Source organism: Rutilus rutilus, assembly GCF_951802725.1.
Source record: "Rutilus rutilus genome assembly, chromosome: 9".
NCBI classification, from domain to species: domain Eukaryota; kingdom Metazoa; phylum Chordata; class Actinopteri; order Cypriniformes; family Leuciscidae; genus Rutilus; species Rutilus rutilus.
Genome location: NC_140223.1, coordinates 6,600,581 through 6,626,582, shown reverse-complemented (window position 1 = coordinate 6,626,582; position 26,002 = coordinate 6,600,581). Strand labels below are relative to the sequence as shown.

The 26,002-nt window shown below is 46.4% G+C and overlaps 1 protein-coding gene across 1 annotated transcript in view; it reads right to left on the bottom strand.

The window, feature by feature from the left end:
- Window positions 1-25,036, bottom strand: part of LOC311296859 (alpha-2-macroglobulin-like) — a gene marked incomplete at its 5' end in the record, with an annotated part of 37,056 nt that extends 12,020 nt beyond the window's left edge. The window contains 18 exons of the mRNA XM_084418839.1: window positions 152-278; window positions 348-573; window positions 797-929; window positions 2,016-2,097; window positions 2,240-2,353; window positions 2,570-2,707; window positions 2,807-3,019; window positions 3,127-3,366; window positions 3,454-3,648; window positions 3,741-3,850; window positions 3,965-4,085; window positions 4,180-4,291; window positions 4,485-4,569; window positions 18,388-18,553; window positions 18,743-18,763; window positions 18,876-18,987; window positions 24,030-24,577; window positions 24,731-25,036. Coding sequence (XP_084274965.1) covers window positions 152-278; window positions 348-573; window positions 797-929; window positions 2,016-2,097; window positions 2,240-2,353; window positions 2,570-2,707; window positions 2,807-3,019; window positions 3,127-3,366; window positions 3,454-3,648; window positions 3,741-3,850; window positions 3,965-4,085; window positions 4,180-4,291; window positions 4,485-4,569; window positions 18,388-18,553; window positions 18,743-18,763; window positions 18,876-18,987; window positions 24,030-24,577; window positions 24,731-25,036 — 3,049 coding nt within the window. The remainder of the gene's footprint in view (window positions 1-151; window positions 279-347; window positions 574-796; window positions 930-2,015; window positions 2,098-2,239; window positions 2,354-2,569; window positions 2,708-2,806; window positions 3,020-3,126; window positions 3,367-3,453; window positions 3,649-3,740; window positions 3,851-3,964; window positions 4,086-4,179; window positions 4,292-4,484; window positions 4,570-18,387; window positions 18,554-18,742; window positions 18,764-18,875; window positions 18,988-24,029; window positions 24,578-24,730) is intronic.
- Between the last annotated feature and the right edge of the window lie 966 nt (window positions 25,037-26,002).

Here is a 26,002-nt window from a genome sequence, read left to right as displayed (position 1 = left end):
ACTTATCGTGAGAGGGAAAAATAACGCTTTAGTCGCATAACATCGGTTAACGGAAACGCCATCATTTAGCAATAGTTTTTTATCGACATTTCAAAAACATCCCAAAAGTTTTGTGCAAATCTGTAATGAAAAGGCGGACTGGAAAACTCACCAAGAACAGAGGGAGTGAGGATCCATTTAAAGGTTTTTCTTCCATTAGCACATAGACAGGATGAATACTGATCATCAGAGGAGGCTTTGAGAGTGTAGTCTGAGGAAGGAGCTGGAGTCACTTTAACCTGTCAATCATACATGATTAGTGGCATATTTGATATGATTTGGTCATCATACTGCGTCTGAAATCTCACCATGATGCACTTGGACAGATAGTTGAAGACAGTGGCCTTCAGCTCAAAGATCTCCCCGCGGATGATGGAGTAAGGCAGAGAGAGCTCTAGGAAGAAGGGCTGGAAAACTGTCAGCTGAGCAGGAGGAGCCAGACCCAGACCTTCAGAGGACAGGCAGAAGGCCTCCGTCTCCCAAGAGGTGATGGTGTCAGGAACCGTGACAGGAACCTGAGCTGATCCAGAGTCCCTGTGAAGGAATTACAACAATAGGCATATTTGACTCTGACTCAGCCATTTTTCCTGTAATAAATGACAACATTCAGCACACAGATGATGAAAAAACTGGATTAAGAATCTGCAAAGCAAGCAAGGTATTTTCTGTCCTGTGGGCGAAAGGGGAGGAGATGATGTATTAAATATAAGTAATAAGATAAATATGATGTTAAATGTACTGATTATGCTTTAAATACCCCACTTCAGCAAGTTCCCAGATCCACGTTTCTGGAAAGACAGTTCGAATCGTCACTGCTGGAGAATCAGGTGTTTCAAATAGATACTCTTCTCTAAAATGTGGGTGAGGTGCTGTCCCTAAACTGCAAGCAACTGGAAAAAAAAGTGATATTTTGTAGTTTTAAGTGATATGTATGTGAAGAGTACGTCAAAATGATCTATTCTATATCCAGTCATAAGTAAATAGAAAATGTAAGGTAGATCATTATTTTAATACACATATTTTCACATATTTTAAACATTTCAGTTTATTTAGTTTTAATTTTAGTTTTAGTATTTTATGGCTGCAAAAGTGAATGTGTTAATTTTATCTTACAAAAGTTATATAATTTTTTTAGATGAGTTTATCTTACCAATATTAACACTGATTCAAAGTTCCCCCCACAAAAAATAAAATATGTCTTTTCTTACTACATCTGTCACATATTCTACGCCTGCTGTTTCCATCCATTCACCACCAGAGGTCGCCTGTTCACCATTAAGACTTTTTAACTGCACACTAAGTTACAGGTTACCCTGGACTTCATTTTCCATGTTCCATGGCTTTAATTATTTCCACACCTGTAGTCAATCACAGGGACTATCAAACACTGATGCACAAGCTCACAGATTGCTGAGTATTGTTAGCCTATACTGCTGTCTAGCTGATAGCATCTTTATGGAGCCTATCCTAGTGTTCCTAGTCTTACTCTTGCTTGTTTTCCCTGTGATCCTAGCCTGGTTTCCCGTGTTCTGCCTTCTCTTTGCCTGCTCTGGACTCTTGCTCGCCTTGGATTACCTCTTTCGTCTTGCCCTGTTTGGATATTGTTTGCCTGACGCCTGGACTTTAGCCTGGTTAGCTGGTTTATCCTCTTGCCTTGTCCACTGGATTACAGTCTTCTTTGTTTACCCTTGCCTGTCCCTGGAATGCTCATTGTCTTGTCCATCTCATACCTGTTTGCCTTTGTTTGGGCCCCTGTCTGATATAAACACATCTCTTGTAAATAAAAGGCTTTGCATATGGATCTGCACACCTCTTGTCTCCGTTCTACTGTAACAACATCTCTATAATTGTGGAATTGTTTGAGTTTCACAATTTCACAAATTGAATATATTTCATTTTTTTAAATATATTTCATAACAAGCACCAACATATTAAAACATTACAGCTTGGATTGTAATAACAGTAAATGTACCTACCCGTCTCGCACACAGGGAGTCCCACAAACAAATTTGTTGCCATCTTCAATCCCACTCTCTGCCAAATGGCAATGATGAACCACAATAAAAGTCATGAAAATACAAATTACTTTTAAATGTCAGTATAATCATAAAGGCTTTTTATGCATTTACTTACATATGTGCAGTATATACTCTCCCAATCATTATCTACTGCACTGCCACACATATAATCCAACTGTTACCTTTAAGGATTCATAAGTGAATGCGGATCTCCAAACACGCATAGACGGACACTCCCCATCTTCAACAGTCTCAGGGTAATTTGACCACGATTGCACTGGCAGCAGGTTGAAGATCTGTGACGGGACCATGTTCACACACTATCAGTATGATTTCTAAATAATACATGTATTTCCAATGAAAATGTATTTCCATTTTGGTGAGAAAGAATCAAGATTAATGCTAAATCTCCTGAGATCAAAATGTCAGCTGATGGATCATAGCAGCAATAAGTAAAGTCTGTTATCATTAGATTCACACTGTGAATTCACACTATCTTAAAGCATCAAGACCTTGTCAGTATCCAGACGTTCTCCTGACTTCAGGATCAGGACGCTCTGATCTACAGCACTGAGGCCACACAGTGAACCAGGCTGAGCTGAGAGCTGGAGAGTGTTTTTCTCACCGGGAACTGCTTTAGCAGGAGAAAACTGCAGAGATACATGTGACATACAGGGAATAGGATTTATTTTAGAAATGAGTCAGTAATACAGTTTAAAGACGCTCATTTCTAAAGCTACAATGCATACCTTGTTTTTGAAACACTTTTCAATGTTGAAATCTTTGCTACTAGCCACAACCGTTTCACTGGGCAGAAAAACACAGTACGCCAGAATCTGCACTACAGGAGCCAGATCTAGACTAATAGACAGTTTGAACGACATTGAGCCCCTTGCTCCATCAGAAATCTTCACTTCAACCTTCTCATATCCATGATGAACAATCACTCCTCTAGACAAGACCTGAAACAGACAGATGACACTCTGATAACAAACTGACTAGTGCAGCCAAATAATACTGTTAAACAAAAACATCTCTGTGATAATGTACATACTGCACATGTTCTCACCATATAGACGATGTCAGTTTTGAAGTTTTTAATTGTCTCTCCAACAAAATAATACTTGATGGTGACAGTAAACTCAGAGTCACACTTTAATGGTTGTTCAGTATTCTCTATAATCAGTTCACTTTGTGTTGGGGTGTATAGAGAGTCAGGTTGGAAGAGCTTGACTGTTTTTCCATCGGAAGCGATGTAAGGGATGTTGTCGTCGTGGTAGAAAACCCAGATCTCTTGATAGACACTTGCCTAGATTACAAAAAATCTGAAATAACTCATGTAACTAAACTCTTCATGCAATACAAAAGAAAATTAAGTGAACACAAAATATCTTACTATTAGATCAATATCACTTTTAGAATGACTGGATGTATTAAGAGAGAAGTTGGCCAGTCCATCGCTGTCTGTAGTGAGATTTAGGAGCAGTTTTGTGGACCGAGTGTCTCCATACTCCATAAGACTCAATATGGACTCCATAAAATAAACCTTTTTGTTTTGAATTGGTGCACCTTTGAAATTTGAGAGTTTTATCTGTTGAAAATAAGATTTTGAAGGAATCAATTAAGGAATAATTCCGTACACATCAATGGTGTTAAACTGAGACAAACGGATTTTAGACTTACTTTTCCTTCAATAACTGATCCGTGTTCATATGTTTTGGGCAGGTCAGTAAATGTGACTTTACCAATTTCATAAGTCAGAGATACAGATTCAGATTTTGTCATGGTGATCTCTGTAAATAGTCAAAACACCTACATAAATATTTATTCAAATAAAAGTAAAAGGTCAAAAATGAGAAATATAAGAAATGTAGGTAACAGAGATCTGACCAAATTGAACAGCTCACCTGTTCCTTCTTCTGTAACCATTGCCTCAACATGAAGAGAATTCTGCATCACATGCTTTAGTGTGACGTTCAAAAAGAGTGATAGATCTAAGGTATGGATCGCACAGCCTGTCTTTTTTATCTAATTATAATGAATGAACACAAACATAACTATTAACAGAAGAGTGGTTTAATTAGATAAATGTATTAAAGATAATGTACTGTGTTTCACATACCTCAATGGTTTCCTCTAAACACACTGAATTTGTGTAATAGGAAATGTAGGGCTTTAATTTACGGCACACTTTCACCCGTGATTTACCAGGTACAGGCTGTCCATAAGTGTATCTGTGAAGAAGGTACAAGCAACTGATCTATAGCCCAGGGTTGAGTTAAGAAACTAATATATTAGGATGGGGGGTTAAAGTAAGAAACTGACCCAAGAGTTAAAAAAATTATAATACAATTAACAATTAAATAAAAGTGTGAATGGAAGAGCACGTTGCTTTTTTAATGCAGGAAATAAAAAGAAACCACTCACTTTCCGCAAACCTCAATTATCAGTTCCTCTTCTTCAACACTTACTTTATTTGGTCTTTTTAGAGTAACTTCAAACTTAGGCAAAACTAGAAGTCAGAAGGCAGAAATCAGAGTTATTAGTCCTCAATTTATATATTAAAAATTAAAATACAAACATATTATTGAAACTCTTCCCATGCAAAACTGCAAATTGTCTGTTCCCTTTCAAGAGAACTTGCACTGCGTCATAAGTTACGACACTATGGGAACACCTCTGCGTGATTGCGTCTTGAAGCACGTGTGAAATCAGTCCAATGGTGTGGCGGAACGTCATAGGCGGGAGACATCATGACCTGGAAGGTATAAAGCAACCCTGAACCAAACAATGTCAGCTTCTGTTTCTTCAGCAAGCTGTCTGTGTTACTCTATCTGTCATATGTGGGGTTGTATGCCTATATATCAATATATATCTCCTCTCTCAGGATCAGGAAGCCTGCTCTGCGGTTTCTTCCGCCCTGAGTGAGGGCCCGGTGCTTCAGTTATCTTCCTCTGAGGAGGTTGGTGTACTGAGAGTCGATGCAGGAGAGTCTGAAGATTCGTCACTTCACTCTCCTGGGTACAAAGAGCTAGTGAAGGTTATCACTCGTGCTGTGTCAAAATAAAATATCAACTGGCCAGCAGAGAAGCAGGACGTTTGGGGGGGTGGGGGGGATCATTTAATTGATTTTATCATGGGGAATGACGTTTGCAAAATCTAAAGCTCTGTCCATCATTTTTCGAACAATTATTGATAAAGGAAATTTTCGCACAATATTGGAAATATTTACATTTTAAACCATGAAGGTGAGTCAGTGGATATCACACAAGCAATGTGCATACTTTGCTCTAGAGTTATGGTGGTGAAGAAGTCTCAAACCCCAGTCAATTAATTACAACAGAAAGTGAAAGCAAAAACATTTGACACTGCATTAACGGTTCATATTCTTTCAGAGATGATGAGAGCTGAATCTACTTCAACGTGTTGATAATGGTATATAGGCCTAGGCTAACTGTCTTAATTTATTTTCTTAATATTTCTCTTGTGGCCCATAAGTAGTGAAAAAATTTGAGAGAAGTATTTCGGTTTAATCAAGTTGTTTTTTAAATGAGGAGTAAGATAATCTAACTAATCTTTTATTTTCCTCGCAGCTCTTTGGTAATGGGGTGATGCGCTATACAATTTTTGCGGGGAAATCCTCTTCTGATCATCGTCTATCGGCGCATCAGCACATCAGCGCACTGCGTCTATCAACTGAGCATCGTCTATCGGCACAACCTGGCACGGTGTTTTTTCTGGGTCCCGCCAACAAGTGCTTTTGAGCGATCTTTCCCCTGATTCAGCATCATCCCTCAAGGCCCTTACCTAGGCTTATGCAGCAACAGGTCAGTCTGATGCATGTCTGCATACTATGCGCATTTTGCAGGCACAACAGACCGACCTGCTTAAAGACCTTGACGAGGGGGAGGGGCTTTACTCAAGGAGACGGCCAGAGCTATTGGCCATACTATGACAGCTCTGGAAGCCTCAGAGAGACATTTGTGGCTTAATCTATCTAATATTAAAGAAAGTGACAAGTATATCTGTTGGATGCCCCGCTTTCTCCTGTGGGACTCTTTGGCGACTCCGTTAATTCAGTCGTAGAGAGGCTCCAGAAGGCTAAAAAGCAAGTGGTGGCATTCCAGCAGGTCTTCCCTTGTCGATCAAAGGTCTCAAAAGGCTGCTGGGCGGAAGTAGCCCCAGGCTCTCTCAAGCTCTTCGTACAGGGCGCAACAAAAACAGAAAGTGTTGTTTCTCGTGCCCCGCCGCAGAAAGAATGGGGGCAGGGTAGGCGCTCGAAGCCTCAACCTGGCAAAGATAAAACGGATCTGAGTAATGTCATCATTACAAGGAAGGCTTCAGCTAAGAGGTTCTAACGCCAGTGTCAGTGTCTCCAGTGCCCTCAGGGGGCCGTTCAACCAACCCAACTAGTCAGTATCCCAGTGTACATCTGGGAACGTAGCGAAATGTAGTAAAGAATTCAGTTTTGTTCTCGTTCTCCTCGCTTTCACAGGGTTCTGCCCACTATGGTGGGTCCAGAGAAGTCTCTGGTTATGGAACAAGATGTGAGAACTTTCTTGGGGAATGGGGCCATAGAACGTGTTCCCCACCAGAATCCGGATTTTACAGCCGGTATTTCATTGTTCCAAAAAAGAATGTCCGATTTATTTGCACCATGTAAATCGTGCGGCCAAAAGCTAAAGTTCAAAATGTTAACTTTAAAGCAAATCATGACTATAATCAGTACAGAGGACTGGTTTGTCATGATAGACATCAAAAATGCATACTTCCACATATCCATCCTTCAAAACCACAGGAAGTTCCTCAGGTTTGCTTTAGGGGGCAAAGTGTTCCAGTACAGGGTTCTTCCTTTTGGCTAGCCTAGCACTGTCAGCTTGCACTTTCAAGAAAGGCGTGGATGTTGCACTGGCTCCTCTGCGACTCCAGGGCATTCGCGTGTTGAATTACATCGACGATTGGTTGATACTAGCTCATTCAGAGCACATGCCGTTTTAACATCGAAATGTTGTCCTCGCTCATATGAAAGAGCGGGGTTGAGGCAGAACGCAAAGAAGACTGTTCTTTCTCCAGTACAGAGAACCACCTTTTTGGAGGATTTCTGTGATGATGCAGGCACGTTTCTCTCCTGCACACATAACCCTCTCAGCATTAAAAGAGCTGAAGCTAGGCCAGTCACGCACTGTCAAACAGTTTCAAAGATTGTCGACAGCAGCAGCCAACATCATACATTTTGGCCTGTTGTACATGAGACCCCTGCAGTGGTGGCTCAAGACCAGGGGATTTTCCAGGGGCAATCCATTCCACATGATCAAGGTTAGAAGATGTCTTTGTTACTTGACGATGTGGAGGAAACCCTGGTTCTTGTCCAAAGGCCCAGTGTTATGACTTACTTGTCGTCACGTGATACTTATGACAGATGCTTCTCTCACGTGTTGGGGAGCGGTCCTGGAGGGCCACTCATTCCAGGGTCTGTGGAAGTGCGTTTTCTGATCTAAAGGGGACATGTTCTTGTCCATTTAGACAACACATCAGTGGTCGCTTAGGTCGAGACAAGGGCTGAGGCCCGAGGAATGGATACTTTACCCCGAGGTGGTGGGTCTTCTATGGAGGAAGAAGAGAAGTGGAAGAGGACATATTAGTGTCATCCAGCCCCACTAGTGTTGAATACCATTATGCCTGAATGCATTTCCCCGGATCGCTCTGCTTTCGGGAGTTATGGAGAGAGTTTGCCGGGAGGGTGCCCATCTACTGTTGGTGGCTCCTCTTTGGCCAACTCACATCTGGTTTTTGGACTTGATATCCCTCCTCTATTGCTCCCTTAAGGAGATTCCGATCAGGAGGGACCTTCTGTGTCAGGCTGGGGCTAAATATTTAACCCCCGTCCAGAGGTATGAAAGTTGTGGGTTTGAGTCATAGGGCCCTATCTTGCACCCAGCGCAATTGACTTTGTACACGGACGCATGTATCATTCCTATTTTGCACCCGCGCAAAGCGGACTTTTCCCTCCACAGAAGCACGTCGGTTAACTAAGAAATACACTTGCGCTCCCCGGGGCGGTTCAGCGCAAAGAGGAGGCGTGTTCCGGCGCAAACGTTCCCTCATGCTATTTTACAGGTTTAGAAAACAATTGCGCCACTGACCGAAAAAAAACAGTTTAAAGTCAGTGGCGCGTTGCGCATGTTATTCATATGCTATTTTAAGGGCGCATGCTTGGCCTTAATCAATGTAGCGTGTGCACAACGAGCATACACTTTGATTCTCTCATCTACACAGAAGCAGCAGTTATCATTTTTGCAAATCATACATTATTACGATAGATAGATAGATAGATAGATAGATAGATAGATAGATAGATAGTTTATTATAAAAGCATACATCTAGCTTACACATTTACCCAAATTATCATACGCCTGTTTAACCGAAATTAATTTGGGTGTGTTTCTCCATCCCCAACGTCCCTGACGGGAACGTCGGTCTCCTCGGCTGTGAACCGCTCCTGGCGTGCGCCTGGCAAATCCGCCGTTATAATAGGAATCCGCTTTAGAACAAGAGCGCCTGCTCTTAAAGGGAATGTGAGATGTCGCTCTGATTGGTTTATTTCACGTTACGCCCAAACCACACCTATGAATAATGAAGCTACTTCAGACCAACCCCTTTTAGATTTGCGCCAGACGCAAGAGTCATTTATCCCGCCGGGAAAATAGCAACAGCGCCAAGACCCGCCCACAAAGTTACTTGCGCTTTGCGCTTTGACACTTGCGTTTCAGATCGTTAAAATAGGGCCCATAGAGTCATTGACCAACTCATAGAGGCTGGTCTCACAACGGAGGTTTAGACCCAGTTAACTGCCCGGTTGGTACAGTGCTAGAGTTTCCGCAAGAGCGTTTCTCTACAGGATTATCCCCTTCTACACTTATTGTTTATTTGGCCCTGTTTACCACACTCCTTTGAGTGGTGTATCCTTGAAAAGAGACCCATTATTATCTTGTTTCCTCCGTGGAACCTTGAGGATTAGGCCTGCAGGCCTTCTGTCCTCCGCCCAGACAAGGAGAAATGAAATGTGCTTTGCTTGGATAGGGTGCTTGATGCTTACGTCCACAGAGCTGCCGTGTGGCGTAAATCTGATCAACTCTTTGAATGCTTTGGGTCGCCCAGAAAGGCGTACCCAGCATCTAAGCAGAGAATGAGTAAGTGAGTTGTCGAGGTTATCTCTCTTGCTTATGAATTGGCCGGTCAGCCTTCTCCCTTGGCTGTCTGGGCCCATTCTACTAGGAGTGTGGCGGCTTCTAAAGCCTTGCTCTCTGGGGCCTCTCTTCATGACGTATGGGCTGCAGCGGGCTGGTCATCTCCGCACACATTCGTCAGGTTCTATGACCTTGACCTGGGCACCACCCCTGGCTTCAAGGTACTTCAGTCTTAGTTGCGCTCCAGGTATTATTCACACTAGACAAGCATTGGTCAGTATGGCATAGTAGATATTAAAGTTCCCATAGTATTGTAACTTACAACGCAACGCCAGTTCCCTTGAAAGGGAATGCCTCGGTTATGACTATAACCTCGGTTCCCTGAAGAGGGAACGAGATGCTGCATTGCTCCGCCATAACTTAGTTCACTTCACTTACTTACTTCATGACTTACTTCAGCCTATCAGAAGCTGACATTGTTTGGTTCAGGGGTGCTTTAATACCTTCCTGGTGTAACAGGTACAGAAAGTGTACTGTTAAATGTATGTATAGTTTATTAGAATTCTCACAAAATTGTTCGTTTACATGTACCTGATATGTCTGCCTAAGTGAAATGAGTACCTTTCCCTTTAATTAATTGTGATGACGTCATGAGTCAGTATATCTTCCTGTTCTGTCCCCTCCTCTTCCTCTTTGCATTGGTGACGCACTGAAGAGGTGAGGTTATTTTGGGCTCCTGTTAATCTAAATTAATCTTTATTTTAATCATTGCTTTTATGTCTATATTTTCACTCTAATTTATGTATATAATATTATTTTACCTATCTGAGTGGTTATTTTTGTCATTTCACTCCGATTGAGCTATATTTTTGCATCTGTGCCTAAATGTGAAACGAGAGCACATGTGACAACTGTACATCACATTTGTTTTATAGAGCTAAAGAGAGCGAATTTCACTAAGAGGCTGATTACATGTGTTTGTATATCAGGTATGTTTATTGTTCTGTGATTTATTCCTCTTTGCATTGGTGACGCACTGAAGAGAGCTAAAGAGAGCGAATTTCACTAAGAGGCTGATTACATGTGTTTGTATATCAGGAATAAAAGATCGGTGAAACTGCGAATGCTGTCTTGTCCTTCTCATATCAACCAAAACACAACGCAGACAACAGACCAGTTACACTTGGTGCCGTGATCATTTCGGATCATCAGATCAGCGCTTCGCCGATCGCCGTGGTTGCGTGACGGCCCGCACGCTTCGCCGCTCTTCTTCCTCGACGATCTTCCCCATCGCCATCGCTCGCGCACAAGGAGGGCGCGCGCGTGTGTGTGTGTGATGAACTGCGTGTGATATCGCGGTCCGGACTGTTGTGTCTTAAAGGGACGGTAAAGAGTTATTGACTTTCTGATAAACTTTTTTTCTCTCTCTCCGGAGCACTTTCGTTGGTCGTTGGTGCATTCTGAACTGAACAACAGAGACTGATAAGCACCGCGGGACGCTTCATTGTCCTTCAAGCATCGTATCCTTTATCTGTACAGTATATAATCAATGACACTTGATGCATTTTGAACAAGGAAAATTAAATAATTGTTTTTGAGAAGAGAAATTTTGTTTTCAATCAGAATTTTGATATTGAAGTGTTTTATTTTGAGTTGTTTGATTTCATATATTTCCTTGAATTATTTGAAGTATGCTTGAACTTTTCATCATTTAAGGTTACACTGTTTGTAACATAATTTGCTTTCATTTTTACATGTTTTATCTGTTTCACTTTACAAATTGAAGCATGTTTGAGGATACTGGCAAAGACGATTTCAGTCCTGTGAAACAATCTAATGTCACTTTTCCTTTGGGCAGAGGCAGTGGACCTGAAATGTATCGAAATGAGGGGGTTTCTGAATTTACACGTTGTTATGGGAGAGGGAGAGCATTAGCTAATTTGGGACTTGACCATGTGCGCACAGCTGATTCAGCGATTGGTGTTTCTGTAGGTCCAGCAGCTAGCTCCACCCCAATCATACGCCCTGATATTGAACCTGTCGTTACTCCTGAGTCATTAGGGGGCATCATTTCAGATCTGGCTCAGAAAATAGGAGAGAGTATTTCAGCCAGCCTTAACCTTGTGCACCATGCCAGCCCAGTACAGCCAAATCCGCCGTGCCAGTCTCAGCACTCCAATGAGGATATTGATAAATCTAGCCTCAAGGTGATAGTACAGCAAGATGCACCACCTCCGCCATTCTTTAGGGGAGATAAGAGTGATTCATTTACTGTGCACGAGTGGGAAGATATGATGTACAGCTATTTGAACAGAACAAAATGCAGAATGCAAACTGATGTCTCTGATCTCATCCTAAGCAGATTGGCTGGCAAAGCGAGAGATATAGTTAAAGTGTCCCTGCGAAGCCGACCTGAACTGAGTGCCAGTGAGCTACCAAATGCAGTGTTTGACATACTCAAACGAAACTTCAGTGAGTTGTCTTACTCTAACATGCCTATGGCTGACTTCTATAACACTGTCCCTAGAGCGGATGAAAGCCCCATGGATTACTGGATACGGCTTAACAAGTCCATAGATGTTGCTAATGAGTGCTTGCGTAGACGTAATAAGAGTGTCGAGGATCCCGCTGCTGAAGCAGTCATGATGTTTATTTCACATTGCCCAGACCCAAGTCTTGCTATGTCTTTTCAGTTTAAGCCAGCTGAGAAATGGAGCGCCGCTGAGGTCCAGGAGCGCTTGGATAGTCATCAGAGGGAACTAAAGAGAGTCTCTTCAAGGATGCAGCACACAATGTCCTTGTCAGCAAGCAACCAGTGCACTGTTATGGCAGGCCCCACTTCCATGCCCAGTTCTCCTCAGCAGCCAGTTTCCATGCCCAGTTTTCCTCAGCAGCCAGTTTCCATGCCCAGTTCTCCTCAGCAGCCAGTTTCCATGCCCAGTTTTCCTCAGCAGCCAGTTTCCATGTTGAGTTCTCCTCAGCAGCCAGTTTCCATGCCCAGTTCTCCTCAGCAGCCTGTTTCCATGCCAGCCCAGTCACTTACCCCTGTAAGCCATCTTAATCCATATGCTGTTCCGTTCTCTCCAGATACCAGCCTTCAGCACATCGTTGGCATGATGGATAGAGTCCTGTCATTGTGCACTGCCTCTTTAACTTCCAGTCAGGCTCACCCAATTAAAACTCCAGATTTCAAAGCCAACTTAAGTGCTGCATGTAGGGTTTGTAGATCCAAGGAACACACGACGTATGAGCATTGTAGACGTCAAAGGCTATGTCGTCACTGTCTCAGGCCCGGCCACTTTAAGAATGACTGTCCTAAGGCTGCATGCCCTGCGGCTCCCTCAGATACTGCTCAGTTAAACTAAAGAGCCCATGCGACGAGAGGGGTAGCATGGGCAGTTTTCATAAAACCTCCCTCACAGAAGATGTGCAAAATGTTTTTGTTAACAGCTGCAAACTATTGCCAGAAGACAAAACCGTGTTATATGTGGGGTCTCAAAGAGTTGATGGGGCAAGTGAGTTGTTTTATGCTCCTGTGACGGTTAGTGGACGTTACACATTAAAGGGGTTACTGGATTCTGGTAGTATGGCCTGCACGCTTAGTGAAGAGGGTGAGTCCAAGCTGCAAGTTGATGGTCTTCTTCCACCACCTCAAGTGATTGCAAGTAATGTGGTCCTGGTCGGCTGTGGCGGCCTAACGATTCAGCCAAAGTGTACATACGACTTGGAGATTGAAGTCTATGGATTCAAGTTTGTTGTTCCTACTCTTGTGGTGCCAGGACAAAGAGATGAGTTCATAATTGGAAGTAATGTGATCAAATGTGTTGTGCAGAAGATGAAATCGCATGACAAGTACTGGGAGCTTCTTTCTTGCAATAACAATAATCCTGAGTGTGAGCAATTCCTTGAGCTTCTGAGTTGTATTTCCCGATGGTCTGGACCTCAACAGCCTGATAAACTTGGAACTGTGAAACTCTGTCAGGCAATCACTCTGCTTCCCAAATGCGAGTATCTTGTTTGGGGCAAATTGCCAGCTAATGTGCCTGTTTCCCCAGGAAGTGCTGTAATTGTTGAGCCGACCACTGCACGTTCAGCTCCTAAAAACATTCTTGTCGGACGAGTAATAACACCGATGTGGGGCGATCGATGGGTGCCAATGAAGATCCTTAACCCTAATCCAACATCAGTGACGCTTCGCCGCAACACTAAACTGGCCGATGTTTCCTCTTGTCTAGCTGTGGAGGATCTCACAGTCATTCAGGGCTTAAGTAGAACCCATTGTCACATTTCTGAGTCATTACCTGTTAAAACTGCTTCATCCTCTGATCTTGCACAATTGCTGGGAGACTGTGGTCTGAAAGATATTGACATTGATGGATGTGAGGTTTCTGAGGTCTGGAAGAGGAAATTGACGGATCTTCTTGTGGCATACCAGGATGTTTTCTCGAAGGATAAACTGGATTGTGGAGAAACAAAGGATTTTGTGCACAGGATCCATCTTTATGATGAGCGCCCATTCCGTCTGCCCTATCGCCGCATCCCACCTGCCCACTATCAAAAATTGAGAGAAGTGTTGTCAGAGATGGAGGAGAAAAACATAATCAGCAAGTCTGTCAGTGAATATGCGTCACCCTTGGTGATGGTCTGGAAAAAAGACGGTAATCTGAGGGTCTGCACTGATTTTCGTTGGCTGAATGCTAAAACCTTCAAGGACGCCCATCCTCTGCCCCATCAAGCTGACTGTCTCGCAGCCTTGGGTGGTAATGCCCTTTTCAGCACCATGGACTTAACTTCAGGATTTTACAACATACCACTCCATGAGTCTGACCGAAGATACACTGCCTTCACAACACCAATGGGCTTGTATGAGTATAATCGTCTCCCTCAAGGTCTTTGCAATAGCCCAGCTTCCTTCATGCGCATGATGCTCAGCATTTTTGGAGACCTTAACTTTTCCAGTCTGCTCTGTTATCTGGATGACTTGTTGGTCTTTGCTCCTTCTGAAGAGGAGGCATTGAAGCGGCTGGAGATCGTGTTTTCTCGATTGAGAACCAGCAACCTGAAGCTGGCACCTAAAAAGTGTCACTTTCTGAGAAAATCCGTAAAGTTCCTGGGCCATGTGATAGATGGTACTGGTGTTTCAGTTGATGAGGAGAAAGTTAAAGTCATCTCTGCTTTTCAGAAGGAGGACTTAATGAAGGAAAACAAAATCACACCTTCACAAAAAAAGATCAGATCGTTTCTCGGCATGGTCCTGTACTACCAATCCTTCATTCCAAGTTGCTCACGCATTGCCAGACCCTTATTCAACTTAACAGCTGGCCAGAAACGCTCAGGGAAAGCTGCTGGTAGTCACAAGAAAGCAGGAACTTTTCGGGAGTTGACACCTCAGGACTGGACCCCTGACTGTGATGTGGCATTTGAAGAGCTAAAAAGGGCTCTTGTTGACAGTGTGGTGCTGGCTCATCCTGATTTTGAGCTTCCTTTTCTTCTCTGTACTGACGCCTCACTGGATGGCATAGGTGCAGTACTCTCTCAGATCCCTGCTGGTGAGGACAAGGCAAGACCAATAGCGTTTGCTAGCAAGGCTTTGAGCCGCAGTCAAACAAAATATCCTGCACATAGACTGGAATTCTTAGCTCTGAAGTGGGCGGTGTGCGACAAGTTCAGTCACTGGCTTAAGGGCCATGAGTTTACTGTGTGGACGGATAATAATCCGCTGACATACATTATGACCAAGCCGAAGTTGGATGCATGTGAGCAGCGCTGGGTCTCGAAACTTGCTCCATATTCTTTTGAGATCAAACACGTTCCTGGAAAACTCAACGTTGTGGCGGATGCGCTCAGTAGGAATCCATTTGTCAGGCCAGTGAGTCAGCGGCTTTTGTCCGAGCCTTATTCTGAACTGTTGCGACAAGTACACTGTGTAGAGGATGGAAATGTGCAAGAGGTGTTCCGTCTTACCTGCCAACCGCAAACATTAGGGACAGGATCACTTGATGCTGGTCTGGATACATCAATGTCCGCTGATGACGTGTCTTCCATTTTGTTCTCCTGTGATGAATGGGAAACAGGAACTGAATGTAGAGCAACATCATTTGCTGAACATCTGAACTCTTTGATAAGTGGAGACGAGGAAGTGTTTCATTCTCTTTCACTGATAGACATACAAGATCACCAGCACAAAGACCCTGTCATTGCTAGAGTGTCTTATTACGTCGGCAGGAAACGCAGACCATCAAGACGTGAACGTGCCAATGATAACCAGTGTGTGCTGAGAATTCTGAAGCAGTGGGACAAACTTTGTTTGCTTAATGGAATCCTGTACAGAGCTATTAAAGACCCGCTCACCAAGCACAAAAAGTTCCAACTCGTTTTACCTGACTCCTTGAAGTCTGAGGCACTTTCGGGTGTACACGACCTGGCTGGTCATCAAGGGCAGCCCCGCACTCTGTCTTTGACCCGTCAGAGGTTTTTCTGGCTTGACATGGAGCGTGATGTGCGAGATTATGTGAAAAAATGTCCCAGGTGTGTCCTCAGCAAAACTCCAGAGCCTGCAGCGAGAGCCACTTTGGAGAGTATTAAGACCACAGCCCCACTGGAGCTCGTTTGCATCGACTTCTGGTCTGCTGAAGATCGGAACAACAAATCTGTGGATGTTTTAGTGGTCACGGATCACTTCACAAAGCTGGCGCATGCATTCCCGTGTCAAGACCAGACAGCAAAAAGAGTTGCGAAGAAACTCTGGGACAGCTTCTTCTGCGTCTATGGATTTCCCCAACGCATCCATTCTGATCAGGGAGCTACCTTTGAGAGTGAGTTGATTGCTGAGCTACTTGAACTGGCTGGAGTTGACAAGTCGAGAACCACTCCATACCACCCAATGGGGAATGGGGGTACTGAACGTTTTAACAGGACATTAGGTAATATGCTGAGGTCTCTTCCACCTAGGCCTAAGCAGAAGTGGCCGCAGTTGGTACAGACCATGACATTTGTGTACAACTGCACAGCACACGAAACAACGGGTTTAGCCCCTTTTTATCTAATGTTTGGTAGAGTACCAAGGTTGCCAGTTGACCTCATGTTCCAAAGTGTCCTGCAGGATAAGTCAATCTGCGATTATGACAAGTATGTCCAATCTCTTATCCGTGACCTCCAGTCTGCCATGGCGTTAGCACAGAAGAATGCTGTTGTGGAACAAAAACACCAGTCGAGCCAGTACAACAAAAGAGCAAAAGGCCTACCTCTAGCCGTTGGTGATCAAGTGCTTGTGGCTAACAAAGGCTGTAGAGGAAAACGAAAACTCGCTGACAAATGGGAGCCAGTCATGTACACTGTTGTTGCCTCAAAACCTTCCATACATGTCTATAAGATCCGTGACAGAGCTGGTAGTGAGAGAATAGTGCATCGGAATCTTCTTCTTCAAGTGAACTTCCTCCCTCTGCTTGAACCAGAAAGGGTTGGTACTGATCGTGAGGTTGCTGAAGTACTTGCCGGTAGTGTACCTTCACAGACATCTGATGCAGCACGCTGTGGTGGTCAAACCGAGCAGCCACGCAGTGGTGAGTCCTTATATGTTGCCGAGATTGAGTCTGCTGGGCACGCAGATGATGGGCAGAATGAGGCTGAGGAACTCTCACATGCAGACTCTATGTCGAACATCTCCATTGTTGCTACTTGTGGTGATGTCCGCACTTCTTCATGGGTGCATTCTCAGTTGTCAAATCAAGAGGAGCCAAATGCACAAGTTGATGTGTCAGTGACTGATGATAATACTGTGGCTGTGGCTGGTTCTATCCACTCTCCCCAAACTCCTGTCTCTGCCAGTGAATCCTTTAGGCAAGATCCTGTAGCTGATTTAAATACTGGTGATCGTTACACTACCAGGCTTGGTAGAGTAATTAGGCCTGTTCGTAGGCTGATTGAGTCAATGGTTCAACTCGAAACCTTACTTGGTATGGAGTCTGTATCTCCTGTTATTCATGTTTAGATCTGTTTTTTTTTTTCTTCTTTCTTCTTGCCGCTGTCTCTGGTAATGCTAAGAGTCAAGTCTTGTATTTTCTAATGCCGATTGGTTCTGTTTAAGTACTTGGTCTGAGATTTTTCAAAGTGTAATGGGCACTTTGTGTATGCCTACAAAATGTGTAGAAGTTTGGCCAACTTTCTTCATATTTGTATCCCTCTCATTTGGGTAGCTTTTTACGCTGTGTCTTCACTGTTTAAGTGTGGACCATGTAATTCTGGTGACCAGTGTTTTTTTGTTATACTCTGGAAATTTTGTGTAAATTCTGAGGGGTGAGTGTAACAGGTACAGAAAGTGTACTGTTAAATGTATGTATAGTTTATTAGAATTCTCACAAAATTGTTCGTTTACATGTACCTGATATGTCTGCCTAAGTGAAATGAGTACCTTTCCCTTTAATTAATTGTGATGACGTCATGAGTCAGTATATCTTCCTGTTCTGTCCCCTCCTCTTCCTCTTTGCATTGGTGACGCACTGAAGAGGTGAGGTTATTTTGGGCTCCTGTTAATCTAAATTAATCTTTATTTTAATCATTGCTTTTATGTCTATATTTTCACTCTAATTTATGTATATAATATTATTTTACCTATCTGAGTGGTTATTTTTGTCATTTCACTCCGATTGAGCTATATTTTTGCATCTGTGCCTAAATGTGAAACGAGAGCACATGTGACAACTGTACATCACATTTGTTTTATAGAGCTAAAGAGAGCGAATTTCACTAAGAGGCTGATTACATGTGTTTGTATATCAGGTATGTTTATTGTTCTGTGATTTATTCCTCTTTGCATTGGTGACGCACTGAAGAGAGCTAAAGAGAGCGAATTTCACTAAGAGGCTGATTACATGTGTTTGTATATCAGGAATAAAAGATCGGTGAAACTGCGAATGCTGTCTTGTCCTTCTCATATCAACCAAAACACAACGCAGACAACAGACCAGTTACACTGGTTGTGACGTCACCCCCCATGATGTTCCGCCACACCATTCGACTGATTTCACACGTGCTTCAAGACGCAATCATGCAGACGTTCCCATAGTGTGGTAACTTATGACACAGCGTATCGTTCCCTCTTCAGGGAACCAAGGTTACCGTCTTAAGTCGTTTTTATGACTTACCATATTGTTTCACTTCAAAATCATGTGAGATCATCCTGTCACCAATAAAAGCCTTCAGTTTGTACATGCCTTGACGGGCCTCTGGGTTTAATTCATAAGAACGCTGCAAAATCCACCTTGTTGAAGAAACATTTGTCCATTGGCCAATCCGGTTACCTTTACTGTCCTGTTTAATAGCAAAGACACAGTGCAGATATTTTGTGACAGTCAGCTACACATATCCTGACTATCAATGAAGAAATATATAATTACCCTACTGAAAATACAATAATTGCAAATATAACTGAATTTCTAATGTTAATCAGATTTAAAAGGTGTGTTTGTTATGACAGCACAGAAGGTTTTGTGTTCTTACCTCAAGAACCACTGTACTATACTGTGAAAGAGCAAATAGTAATTAAAGATCAAAAGCCAAAAATGTGTTCATTTATTGAACGTGTATTCAACAATGCAAGAGATAATAAAGATGCCAGATAAACACATCAGACCTGCTGATCAAGGGGTGCAAAGTTTGTATCCATGGTAACAACTCTGAAGTTCACTGTAAAATAGAAATGTGTATTAAAAAACTTATGTATCTTATGTAAGGGACAATTGACCCTTCGCTAAGCCCCGCCCTCCTTAGTTACTGTTGCTACGCCTGTCAAGCTTTTGCGCCTGGCACGTCTATTACAGTATGAATGCACTGGTTTCAGACATTCCTATGGAGATAATTAGTCATTTTTGCCGAACAGGTGAAAATATGAGAGTGCAATACTGCAGTATGCATTCGAGGGCTATATCCACGACATAATATGCAAACGATTAGAGAATAATTTCATCAAAATTGTAGTTAAAGCGTTAGGTCCCAGCGCAAGCAGCAGCCGCCTCATACGCTGACCATTCAAATGGGAAACACAAATTTGAGGAACAGCTATGTGCATGCCCAGCAGGGTAACTGAAATTTTAAAATATTCTAATATTTATTAAACAAACAGCTTATCCATATGTATTGTGGAATAAACACACGACATTAGCCTGACCACTTTGCAATGATAACATTCTCCCGCTTGTATTTTTAGCGCGCCAGGCTAACGTTACTGCTCACACGTCGGACTAACTTACTGTTATGAATTGATTAAGTTTGCATACCAACCTTTTCCTTGGAGATCTCCGGCAAGCCCCGTGTTGTTCCCTCCTTTTACTAACTACCTTTTACTTTTACTAGAACTAACACCGGGAGAGTCGCGATCGATCGGATTGGGGTAACGTTACTAGTTTGGCCGTCGATTAACAAAATGCTGAACTATATTTTTAAGTAACGTTAAGTTATGTCAGTGAGCGTCCGTCTTGCCTTTAATCACACTGCTTGATCCACGAGCTGGACAATAACTTTATTCTAGAGCTGCTATAAAGCCAAAACACTTTACTTTTAATTTCCTATTATCAATGTAAAGCTGCTTTAGAACAATCTACATTGTTAAAAGCGCTATATAAATGAAGATTACGCCCGGCATTTCTCCCCTTGGGTTTTAGGTTTCGGGAAGGGAACAAAATCCACCACCCCGTCCAAACTTTTAGGATACCGGGTATCAGATTTGCACAATCCATACGCACAACGCGGCATATTTCCCTGACTCGCTCGAAAGCTTGCCAGACCTCCCGCGCCTAGTTACGGTTGCTAAGCCACGATTGGCCTGTGGCGGTTTTCGGGCGTGGCTTAGCGAAGGGTCAATTGCTTACAGTCATATTTCTCTCCTGTAAATTACCAAACTGTGTGTGAACTGTATTAAGGGTAAAATACAGGGCTGAAAACGTCTCGGTTACGTATGTAACCCTCGTTCCCTGAGTAGGGAACGGAGACGTTACGTCGGATGACGACGAATGGGGTTTCGCTTAGAAAGCCTATCATCTTCGAGTATATAAAACGAGCCAATGAAATGCCATGGGCCTGCGGAATTTGCATAGCGTATCTCCGCCCCACGCCGGGGGTATATAAGGAAGTACGCCGGCAACATGCAGATATGTCTTCGCTGAGGAGCCGAGACTGAACTCAGGCGTTACAGCGGTACAGCGGAAGTGGCAGGGAGACGTAACGTCTCCGTTCCCTACGTAACCGAGACGTTTCCTTTCGTAGTCACTCCGAGTTACGTCGGATGACGACCAATGGGGTTCCCAGTCTAATCACGCCACCTCTCGACTGTCTTCCAGTGCCTTGCGTAAGTCTGAGCTCCCTGTCGTGAGACTAGCACGGACGAAGGAGTCCTACTTAACACAGGAATACCAAAGTACACTGGGAAGCATATCTCAATACTTAATACACATAAGACCCCAGGGGGCTGCATATGGAGTATCGCTGGGGTGTCCAGCCGTAGGTGGAATATTTCAACCCCAGGGGTGGCAAGGTGGCTTGCCAAGGGAAAGACACATGCTCAGAGAGGCTTACAGTGGAAATACACATGTCGGGGTCGCCCGGAGGGGGAACCATGCACATGGAGGCACCTAGCCAAGCGCGAAAGCTGCCGGTGGCATAACTCTGGCGTTGACGTCAACAGTGCTGGAGGAACTCAGGGCTTAGGCTCACCTGAGGAGAATATCGCACGTATCCCGTCCGTGGAGAGGAATGGCGAACAAGCGAAGACACCTGAGCAGAATCTAGTACCGGCTAGTTGAAGCGAGTAAATGAGAAGAAACTGGCTCCACTCTGAGATTATAGAATCTCGCGAATGTGTTAGGTGTCACCCAGCCTGCAGCTCTACAAATGTCTTTTAGCGAGGCGCCATGCGCTAGAGCCCAAGAGGATGCCACACTCCGAGTGGAGTGAGCCTTCACACCAAGGGGGCATGGTCGACCTTGCTGCTGGTATGCCAAAGCAATAGCGTCCACTATCCAGTGGGACAACCTTTGCTTGGAGAGAGCCTTTCCCTTCAGCTTCCCACCATAACAGACAAAGAGCTGGTCTGAGGTCCTGAAACACCGCGTTCTGTCCACGTAAGCACGGAGGGCGCATACTGGACAGAGCAGTGCCAAGGCTGGGTCTGCCTCCTCCGAGGGCAGCGCTTGCAGGTTCACTACCTGGTCTCGAAAGGGAGTGGTAGGAACCTTGGGCACATATCCAGGCCGGGGTCTCAGGATCACGTGAGAGTTAGCCGGCCCGAATTCCAGGCACGCTTCGTCAACCGAAAATGCCTGCAGGTCCCCTACCCTCTTGATGGAGGCCAATGCAACCAGGAGCGCTGTCTTAATTGACAGGAACTTAAGCTCCACTGATTGCAGAGGCGCAAAGGGAGCACTCTGCAGGGCAGTTAAAACCACTGAGAGGTCCCAAGAGGGTACGAGGGGAGGACGAGGAGGATTCAGTCTCCTCGCTCCCCTCAGGAACCTGAAGATCAGGTCGTGCTTTCCCAGAGACTTACCATCGACTGCGTCGTGATGTGCGGCAATGGCGGCAACATACAATTTCAGGGTGGAGGGAGACAGCCTTCACTCCAACCCTTCTTGCAGGAAGGAAAGCACGACACTGATCGGGCATTTCATGGGTTCTTGATGTTTAGAAGAACACCAGTTGATGAAGAGGTTCCACTTCAACGCATAGGCATGTCTCGTGGACGATGCTCTAGCGCAAGTGATGGTAGCCACCACCGCTGGTGGTAGGGTACTCAAACCTGCCTCGTCCCATCCAGGAGCCACACGTGGAGGTTCCAAAGATCGGGACGAGGGTGCCAGAGGGTGCCCCGTCCCTGAGAAAGCAGGTCCTTGCTCAGAGGAATTGGCCAGGGAGGTGCTGTCGCGAGGAGAACTAGTTCTGGGAACCAAGTGCGGTTGTGCCAATACGGGGCAACCAAAATAACCTGCTCCTCGTCCTCCCTGATCTTGCGCAAGGTCTGCGCAAGAAGGCTCACTGGGGGAAACGCATACTTGCGTAGGCCCCGCGGCCAGCTGTGCGCCAGTGCATCCGTGCCGAGCGTGCCCTCGGTCAGGGAATAAAACAGGTCGCAGTGGGACGAGTCGTGGGAGGCAAACAGGTCTACCTGTGCGTCCCCGAACTGGTCCCAGATCAGCTGGACCGTCTGGGGATGGAGTCTCCATTCTCCAGCGAGAGGCCGGAGCCGAGACAGCTCGTCGGCCGCCTGGTTCAGGTCTCCCGGGATATAAATGGCTCGAAGCGACCTCAGATGCTTCTGACTCCATATGAGGAGGTGGCGGGCGAGTTGCGACATACGGCGAGAGCGTAGACCACCGTGGCGGTTGATGTACGCTACTGTCGCGGTATTGTCTGATCGGACTAGTACGTGCTGACCTCTGAGCAACGCACGGAAGCGGTGCAGGGCGAGACGTACAGCCAGCAACTCGAGGCAATTGACATGCCAAAGGCGCTGGGGTCCTGTCCAGGAGCCCGCGGCAGCATGTCCATTGCACATGGCGCCCCAGCCCGTGGTGGAGGCATCTGTTGATACAACAACATGCCTGGAAACTCGTTCTAAGGGCACTCCGGCCCGTAGAAAACTGAGATTCGACCACGGGGTGAAGGTCTGACGGCAGGTCGGAGTCACTGGGACTCGAAGCGTGCCGTGATGCCATGCCCACCTCGGGACTCGATCGCGAAGCCAAAGCTGAAGCGGTCTCATATGAAGCAATCCGAGCGGCGTAACTGCGGCTGCGGATGCCATATGCCCCAGGAGCCTCTGAAATAGTTTCAGTGGAACCGCACTCTTGCCCTCGAACTGACGAAGGCAAGTCAGCAGTGACTGCGCACGCTCGCTCGTAAGCTGCGCGCACATGGCGACCGAGTCGATTTCCATACCGAGAAAAGAGATCCTCTGCAATGGGCAGAGTTTGCTCTTCTCCCAGTTGACCCGAAGGCCCAGACGAGCTAGGTGCCGGAGCACTAGGTCCCTGTGTTTGCAAACCTGGTCTCGAGAGTGAGCTAGGATCAGCCAATCGTCGAGATAGTTCAGGATGCGAACCCCGTGTTCCCGTAGAGGAACAAGGGCTGCCTCGACGACCTTCGTGAAGACGCGAGGAGACAGGGCTAGCCCGAAAGGGAGAACCGCGTACTGGTATGCCTGCCCCTCGAAAGCAAACCGTAGGAACGGTCTGTGTCGAGGAAGAATGGAGACATGGAAGTAGGTGTCCTTCAGGTCGATCGCTGCAAACCAATCCTTCGGCCGCACGCATTCGAAAATTTTTGAATGCGGCGTTTGCTCACGGCGTTTGGCCGTGAGCATCTTGAACGGCATCCTGTGAAGGGAGCGGTTCAAGACGCGCAGGTCCAGGATCGGTCGTAACCCACCGGATTTCTTCGGTACAATAAAGTCTCGATCGCACCCTTCGCCAGTAGGGTGGCGACCTCCGCTCTCATGACAGGGGCATTGCCACCGACCAAAGTGAAGCGGACTCCCCTGAAGCGGGGAGGAGACCACGCGAACTGAATCGCGTAGCCGAGCCTGATGGTCCTCGCGACCCAGCGGGACAGTCTGGGAAGCTCTAACCAGGCTCCCAAAAACTGTACCAGGGGGGTCATGCGGACCACAGACGTACCCTCGGTGATGCAGCGAGGCGGAATGACCGGCCCAGGCGTGGGTGGCATTGCGGCCCGATGCGGGGGCACGGTCATTAGCCGCGTCCTGCCAGAGGAGGCCAGGGGAGGACCAGCGTCCCACGGGGGCGTGCTCTCGCAGGGCTCTGGCGACAGAGGGGGACGAGAGTGGCGAGGCTTGTGAGCGGCGCGCACTGTCATCCGAGAACTCTGTGTGCTCAGAGATGGATGTGTCAGTTCTGTCTTTAACCACATTAGGGTGCTGCCCGTCGAGGGACGAGCAGCGGGACTGGGAAAACCAAGGATTCTCCCCCGGCCCTCCACCGGGGGAAGGAGCGACCCTGCTACCGTCTCCTGCACAGAACTGAGAACCATCTCTGAGCAGCCCGTCTCTGCTGGGGCCGTGCGGGGGGGGGGGGGGGGGGGCGCAGGAGGGCGTCCTCGGCGGCGAGCAGACTGAGGCACCTGTGTCGATGGCTGGGTGGAGGCAGCAGCGGGCCGTCGGGGCAGGACATGTTTTAAAGGCTCAGTCTGCTTCTGGGCAGTCGAGAACTGCTGGGCAAAGTCCTCAACTGCCCCGCCGAAGAGGCCAGCCTGGGATATGGGGGTGTCGAGGAAACGGGTTCGCTCGGCCTCCCGCATATCGGCCAGGTTAAGCCACAGATGTCTCTCCTGGACCACGCAAGTGGACATCACCTGACCCAGGGAGCGTGCGGTCACCTTCGTCGCTCGGAGAGCAAGGTCGGTGGCGGCACGCAGCTCATCAAAGAGCCCTGGGTCAGTCCTCCCCTCGTGCATGTCACGCAACGTCTGGGCCTGGTAGACCTGGAGTGTTGCCATGGCATGCAGTGAGGAGGCTGCCAGCCCCACAGCTCTATAGGCCTTCGCCACCAGGGTGGAGGAGAACCTACAGGCTTTGGAGGGGTGCTTAGGATCGCCACGGGAAGAAGCACTCTGAGGGCACAATTGCATGGCCACAGAGCGTTCAACCCGGGGAACCCCAGTGAACCCTTTGGCAGCCCCCTGATCGAGAGGAGGCAAGGCGGAGGAGGTCGCCGAGCGATCACGGGAAGACAAGGGTGCCTTCCAGGACCTCGTGACCTCCTCATGCACATCCGGGAAGAAAGGCATTGGGGTTGGACGCCGACGAGGATCAGCGGCCGCGCCCAAAAACCAATCGTCCAGCCGCGAGCGCACCGGACCAGGTGGCGGGGACCACTCAAGACCGATGGCCGCGGCTGCCCGGGAAAGCATGGCCGTCAGCTCGGGATCAGACTCGGGCAATGCTGGGACACCCGAAGGTGGCAGCACAGCCGAATCATCACTTCCCAAGGACTCCTGCCCACCTTGTGATGCAGCGATCGACATCACATCTTCCTCTGGAGCGCCGAATGAAACCCGTGGCAAGTCAGAGGACTGTACCGCTTGCTCATTCGGAACACTCACGGGTTGCACAGTGCTAGAGGGAGGTGTGGAGCGTGGAATAGTCGGCGCTTTGTTCCACACCGTAACCCTCAGGTCACCCTGGCCGCCAGCCGAAGTACCAGCTCTCATGGAGCTCGTAGATCGGGGCGCGGATGAGGGGACTCTACCATGAAGGTCATTGAGTCTCGACCGCAACCGTGCGATGGGCATGTTCCCGCAATGGGAACATGACTCATCCACAAACGCTGCCTTAGCGTGCTCAATACCCAGACACACAAGACAGCGATTGTGCCCATCAGAGTCAGAAATGAATAGACCGCAACCAGAAGTGCACGGGCGAGGCATCTTTAAATAGACGTGCCGCGTGCAAGCTCTTTTAGAAAGGAGATTTCAAGTGATGAACTTGGCTCCGAAGCGAAAACATATCTGCATGTTGCCGGCATACTTCCTTATATACCCCCGGCGTGGGGCGGAGATACGCTATGCAAATTCCGCAGACCCATGGCATTTCATTGCCATTGGCTCGTTTTATATACTCGAAGATGATAGGCTTTCTAAGCGAAACCCCATTCGTCGTCATCCGACGTAACTCGGAGTGACTACGAAAGGGAACTGTATTCTGCTGCTGGGTGAATGTGTCTTTTGAGCCAAATTCAACTAGCTGTCACAGCT